Source organism: Sinocyclocheilus anshuiensis, unplaced genomic scaffold (assembly GCF_001515605.1).
Source record: "Sinocyclocheilus anshuiensis isolate Anshui unplaced genomic scaffold, SAMN03320099.WGS_v1.1 scaffold1091, whole genome shotgun sequence".
In the NCBI taxonomy this organism is placed as follows: domain Eukaryota; kingdom Metazoa; phylum Chordata; class Actinopteri; order Cypriniformes; family Cyprinidae; genus Sinocyclocheilus; species Sinocyclocheilus anshuiensis.
The window spans coordinates 392182-398579 of NW_015544196.1; the positions used below are offsets into that span (position 1 = coordinate 392182).

Consider the following 6398-nt stretch of genomic DNA (forward strand, 5'->3'; position numbering starts at 1 on the left):
CTCGTGACGCACAACGGGTGAGTGGCCGCCGAGTGTGTTTGAACTAACGAGCGTCCCATCGGCAGACACACACACTCACACATCTGCTGATGAGCTTCAGTCGAGGCGTCACGCGTCTGAGGATTCACATGCCTCTCAGCTGCTAGTCTCCTGCTAAACCACTGACGAAACACACACACACACTCTCACACACACAGACACACACACACAGCCTTCAACAGACCCAATCGAGCCGACGATACTGAACATTCACAGTGAGTTTACTCGGGTTGCGGAAATGTTTAAAGCTTTTATTTGTACATTTAAGTTCACTAAAAGCGTGTCTTTAAATTAGATTCACAATCTCACATTGTCTTGCAACTTGTAAGTATAAACAATTACAGTTAAGTTAAAGGTGCAATAGGAGATCTTGGAAAATGCTAACTTTAGCCTGATAGCACTGAAAGCTTGAGAGGCAGGTAGGAAAGTCGGTCCGAGCGTTTTAATTGGACGAACATTTCTTGGTCCTACACCTTCCACAGAATATATAAATACAGATAAATAAATTTAGACCACTTAACTTAATGATTGCTATGGGGATGTGAAGAGACTTTCAACCAGCATAACAAAAAATGTTTCTGAAGACAATCACCTATTGCACCTTTAATCTTCAGTTAAAATGTTGGAATAATTACTTTTTTTCTAAATAAGTCTTTTAGGTTCACCAAGATTAGAATAATAAATGGCTTCTGAAAAATTCAGCTTTGCATCACAGGAATAAATAACATTTTAATATATATATTCAAATATAAAACAGTTATTTTAAATTGCATTAAGATTTCACAGTATTACTGCTTTTACTGTATTTTTGATCAAACAAAAAAAAAACAGCCTTGGTGAGCAAAAGAGACTTCTTTCAAAAACTATAAAAAAAAAACATTTTGGACCGTATTGTATTTTACGTGAAGCATCAAATCTATGATTACGCAATTTTTGCCATCATTCAAAAATGGCTAAAGTTTGAATTTTTTTAATTATTATTATTATTTTTATTTTTTATTTTTTTACAAAAAGCTAAATATAGTTTATATTTAAGAATTTACTAGATTCTTTTTTTTTATCCAAAGCAACTTATTTAATCAGAAGTTACATTTTAGTTAAATGTAGTTTAGTTTAATGTAGATACATTTTGTTTATTACTGTTTTAATGCTTTAGCCCAGCTAATTAAAAGCTTTTTATTTTTACTACACGAGTGCCTTGGAGTATTTCATCTTCTTTATTACAATTTAATGTTGTAGTTTTGTCCTTTTGCTTTAAACAGGAAATGTTAAAGCTGCCTTGTGTAGCACATTCAAAAACGTGAATAAAAACCGACAGTCTTGGCTTTAATGCATACTAAAAAATTCTTCAGACAAGTTATTTGCAATCCTTACAGTAAGAAAGAGCAAACAAATGAGGTATAAGCCTGATCAAACTTGCATGATGTGTTTATATACACCGTGGCTGCAGCTAGAGGGAGTTTTAAAGGAGACAAATAAAGCAGTTACTGTTCACACCAACGACAACCAAAAACCAACAAATAGCAGGGAAAATGTCTTCTAGCAAGATATAAAACCGGATCATTCAAAAGAACACATAAAAATAATCATTTTACTTGATTTCATACAAAATACAATCCGGCCAATAACGTACTTTTTTACCGAAACAGAGAGTGGGAAATTTAATTAATACTTAATATTAATCAAATTTAAGATGTTTATAAACACGTAAATTTCAAAAATGCACAATATATAAACACTTTCAGGTCCCAAATGTCAGTCTGCTTAATTGCATTTTGTCTCACATTTCTTTTATTATTATATTATTGACAATTATTATACGTTTTATCATTAAAGAAAATGAAGCCTGTTTTAGGAACATTTTTTGCATTTCAACATTATTTTTTATTACAATTAAGCCCATTTTCTAGCTACAATTCTGATTAGTGCAACATATAGATGTCTTGCGGTCATTACTGCAATTTAAAAAGTAACATTGATTTTATAAATGCATGTTGTACTAATCGTGAACAATTCATCCGTGCAAACACTACCATTCAAAAGTCTGTGGTTTGTTTGTGTTTTCTTTTTGAAACTCTCTTGTGCTCACCAAGGCTGCATTTATTTGATCAAAAATACATGAAAAAAAACATCAAATTTGAAATATTATTACAATTTAAGATAACCGTTTTCTATTTAAATATATACTTTAAAATGTAATTTATTCCTGTGATTAAAAGCTGAATTTTCAACAGCCATTAATAACTCCAGTTCTTAGAAAATGAAATTAAAATTTATTTAACATGCAATTAATTATTTGATCGAATTTATTTAATAATCAACACTTTAATAAAAACAAAGTTGCATATAAGCATTTAAATTCAAATAAACTTTTTAATGATATAATTATTTTTCTAAAAATATGAAAATTTAAATGGAGGCTGTAATAAAAACTTGACATATTTATTCAAACATACATTTTAATTTAATTAAACTTTGGACTTTGGATTGCAAAAAGAGACACTGACTGAGCCTAGACCTTATTCTGAGTTACAGATAACAGTATCTTCTCCAGAGAAAAACTAATAATGTGACCGCAGAAGCGATTGAGTAGTTTTTATTCCTGTATGTTAAAGTCGCTCTCCAGACTCCTGATCTAATCATAGAATCATTTTTGTTTCACACACACACACACACACGGTGGTGGCTGATATTTACAATTTGATTCTGTTCAGTTCATTTGTTTAATTGCAACTCAACACCTGATTATTTTGTTGATCTCAGTAAACTTCTGTTCATCTTGCTTCTGTTGTCTTGTTACTTTTATGTTGTTTTGATTTCTATTTGTTTGTACTTGAGTTGTCGGTGTAATTTTTGTTGCTAAGTGATGGTCGTCACGGTGTGTGTTGCAGGATTTTATTGGGCATCATCACAAAGAAGAATATTTTAGAACATCTGGAAGAGCTCAAGCAGCACGTGGAGCCCTTGGTGATTAGCCCCTCCCACTCTGCCTGTTAGACTCCGCCTCTTAGGAGGGACGCATGAAACTTGAGTGAGAAAAAAAAAAAAAGAGTTCTGGATGATGGTTGCCCTAAAATACCAAAGTCGCAATTTCAGCTAGTTAGAGATGAATAAAATATACATGTTGTAGCGTTTAAGTGAATTGGATACATTTATTCTCATTTCTATTCACTGATGTCTGCAAGAGTTTTAATACCATCTAACTCTGAAATTGATCTTTTGAAATTAAAGGTGGTGGCACTGTCCTGTATGTGGGGTTCAAACACTAAATAACGTGCACCAATTTGTGGCCAGTAACGCGTATTAAAGGAGTATTTCACCCAAGAATGAAAATTTGATGAAAATGTATTCACCCTCAGGCCATCCAAGATGTTTGTTTCATCAGAACAGATTTGGAGAAATGTAGCATTGCATCACTTGTTCACCAATGGATGCTCTGCAGTGAATGGGTGCCGTCAGAATGAGAGTCCAAACAGCTGATAAAAACATCACAATAATCCACACCACTCCAGTCCATCAGTTAATGCCTTATGAAGCAAAAAGATACATGTTTGTAGAAAACAAATCCATTATTAAGGTGTTTTAGCTTCAAACCCTTGCTTCTGGCCAAAATACGTGTCCGTAATCCATAATATTGTTTCTCCAGTGAAAAAGTCCATCCCTGTTGTCCTCTCACATCAAAATCCACCAACATTTGTGACCCTGGAGCACAAAAGCAGTCTTAAGTCGCTGGGGTATATTTGTAGCAATAGCCAAAAATACATTGTATGGGTCAAAATTATCCATTTTTCTTTTATGCCAAAAATCATTAGGATATTAAGTAAAGACCATGTTTCATGAAGATATTTTGTAAGTTTCCTACCGTAAATATATCAAAACTTGATACATTACTAACTTTTGATTAGTAATATGCATTGCTAATAACTTCATTTGAACAAATTTAAAGACTATTTTCTCAATATTTAGATTTTTTTGCACCCTCAGATTCCAGATTTTCAGATAGTTGTATCTCAGCCAAATATTGTACTATCCTAACAAACCATGCATCAATGGAAAGCTTATTTATTCAGATTTCAGATGATGTATAAATCTCAATTTCACAAAATTGACCCTTATGACTGGTTTTGTGCTCCAGGGTCACACATTTGTTTAGAACAGTTTTGGACTGTGTTTGTTTGTAAATGATGCTTGATCTGTGCATATTTCTCTCCTGAATCAGACGAGACAACTTTTTTTTTTTTTTTTTTTTTACTGGAGAAAGTGTTACTATGGATTATGGACTTGCGTATTTTAGCTGGAAGCAATGGTTTAATTAAAATTCAAAATGTTGGATTTGTTTCTTACAAACACAGTTTTTCACTTCGCAAGATGTTAATTGTTGAACTGGAGTGGTGTGGATTACTTGTGGATCATTGTATTGTTTTTATCAGCAGTTTGGACTCTCATTCTGATGGCACCCATTCACTGCAGAGCATCCATTGCTGAGCAAGTGACGTAATGCTACATTTCCCCATATCCGTTTTGATGAAGAAACAAACTCATCTACAGCAAATTTTCAGTTTTGGGTGAACTGTTCCTTTAAGAAAGTTAATTTTGATGTCATCGTTTATAAACAACACTGACATTAGCGAAGCCAGCATGACACTATATAGTATATGAAGTTAAAAGCATTTTGGACCCTGCTTCCCGGACTTTATTCCTCTGCAGACATCATGTTTCTTGTACGATTTGCTTTCACTCAGATTGTTGCTCCTGTCCTCGGCCATCCCTGCAGGGTAGTCTAGTCTCACATTAGCCGCGGTGTCTTTGAAATGCACCTTTATGTAGCCCCTCCCTTTCAGTTCTGCATTGTGCACGTGTACTCACAAAGCACATCTAATACACATGCCGTGATGTCCTTCATCTGAATTTGATTTCTTTGTTTGTTTTCCTTTTGTGTATTGCTAAATTCCTCTCGGGGGCGCCTGGTCTGCGTCCGCTGGGCTACAGATCGATGACATCTGACCCCTCGCGCAGCTCCGCCCTTAAACGATTGGCGAGTAACTGTCATGTGTAGCGGACTGTTTTCTCATTCACCAACATATCTATTCATCTCTAGTCATAGTAGCTGTTACTAGGATGCTGTGCTGTTACCATGACGATTTGGTGTGACTCTAGAATCCTAACACTTGTAGTATGTAGTCAGCAGTTCCTTAAGTTCCACACCTTGTCCTCTTTCAGTTGTCTGACGTTCAACCTGTTCACTTTCTTCCTGTCGCAAACATCTTGCAGGCATTTCACGAACATTTCGCAAAGGTTTGACAATCATTTCACGAGCGTTTCATGCCTCTGATTTGGATGGACTCTCGCAATCCCAGCTCTCGTCAAAATTGTCACACCTTTTTTTTCTGTGATACAAACTGTCATCAAGCTTTAAATCAAAATCAAAATCAAGAGCATCTTTAAAGTTAACTTGCACTTTAATTCAAAATTTGATCAAGAGAAATTAGTGTTTGGGTAGAGATACTGTATCTAGAAAAAAGTGTTTGGGGTAAAGCGTTACATAATCACATTGTTTTAGAAGTAACGTGCTGCTAGTCACGTAAAGTACTGCGTTACTTTTTTTAACACACTCTATAGTGCTATAATAAAGTTACTTAATAACGTACTTTTTTTGCACTTATACACAAATAAATAACATATAAGAACAAAAGTAGGTGAAAATTAAGACTGTGGTTTAATGATTTTTTTTTTTTAAATAAAGTAATGCTTTTGTAGGAGTAGTGTAACAACTACTGTAATGCAGGGACATTGCAAGACACTTTGCATTTGCATGTCTTTGCTGCAAATGAGTGATCGGACAATTTTTTTAAAAATGGCAATGTAACGCTCGTTGCACTTTTTTTAAAGAAGTAATGCACTAGCACTTTTTCAAGTAACGTTCCCCAACACTGTAAACAAACGAAATGCACAACTTCTATACAGTACATCCTTTGAAATATGCTCTTGAATTTGTGTTGGAAAAATAATTCACTTTCTCGTTCTCCAAGGCCAGAGTGTGTGGATGAGATGGAGGCGTTCACTCACTCTTTCACTGCTGTTTCGCAAAACCCTTGCTTCTCACTGTGTAGGTACTGCCGGCTCTTAGAAATAACGTAGTGTTTCCTGCCCTGAGTAACACAGCATAATCTCCCACACTCTCTGCCCTCCTTCAAACCAGAGACTGTCAGCTGTCCGTTGCCAAGACTGAAGAATGGAGTCGTCAAAATTGGAGCAAAGATTTGATTCCGAGTCAAAACGAGAATAGAGTAGGGATATGCCGGTATCAAATTTTCATGTTGCGATTAATTGCTAATGCTTTTATCACGGTATACGGTATT

General features: G+C 34.8%; 1 protein-coding gene across 4 annotated transcripts in view; it reads left to right on the top strand.

The window, feature by feature from the left end:
• Positions 1-6398, top strand: part of clcn3 (chloride channel 3) — a 46809-nt gene that overhangs the window by 37447 nt on the left and 2964 nt on the right. For 2 of the 4 annotated variants that reach the window (XM_016497218.1, XM_016497217.1), the window contains exon 13: positions 2931-3006. The exons of 1 other annotated variant lie outside the window; for it this stretch is intronic. In XM_016497218.1, coding sequence (XP_016352704.1) covers positions 2931-3006 — 76 coding nt within the window. Of the gene's footprint in view, positions 1-2930; positions 3007-5028; positions 5075-6398 lie in introns of all 4 variants that reach the window. One more of the 4 variants, XM_016497219.1, reaches the window with a different exon arrangement.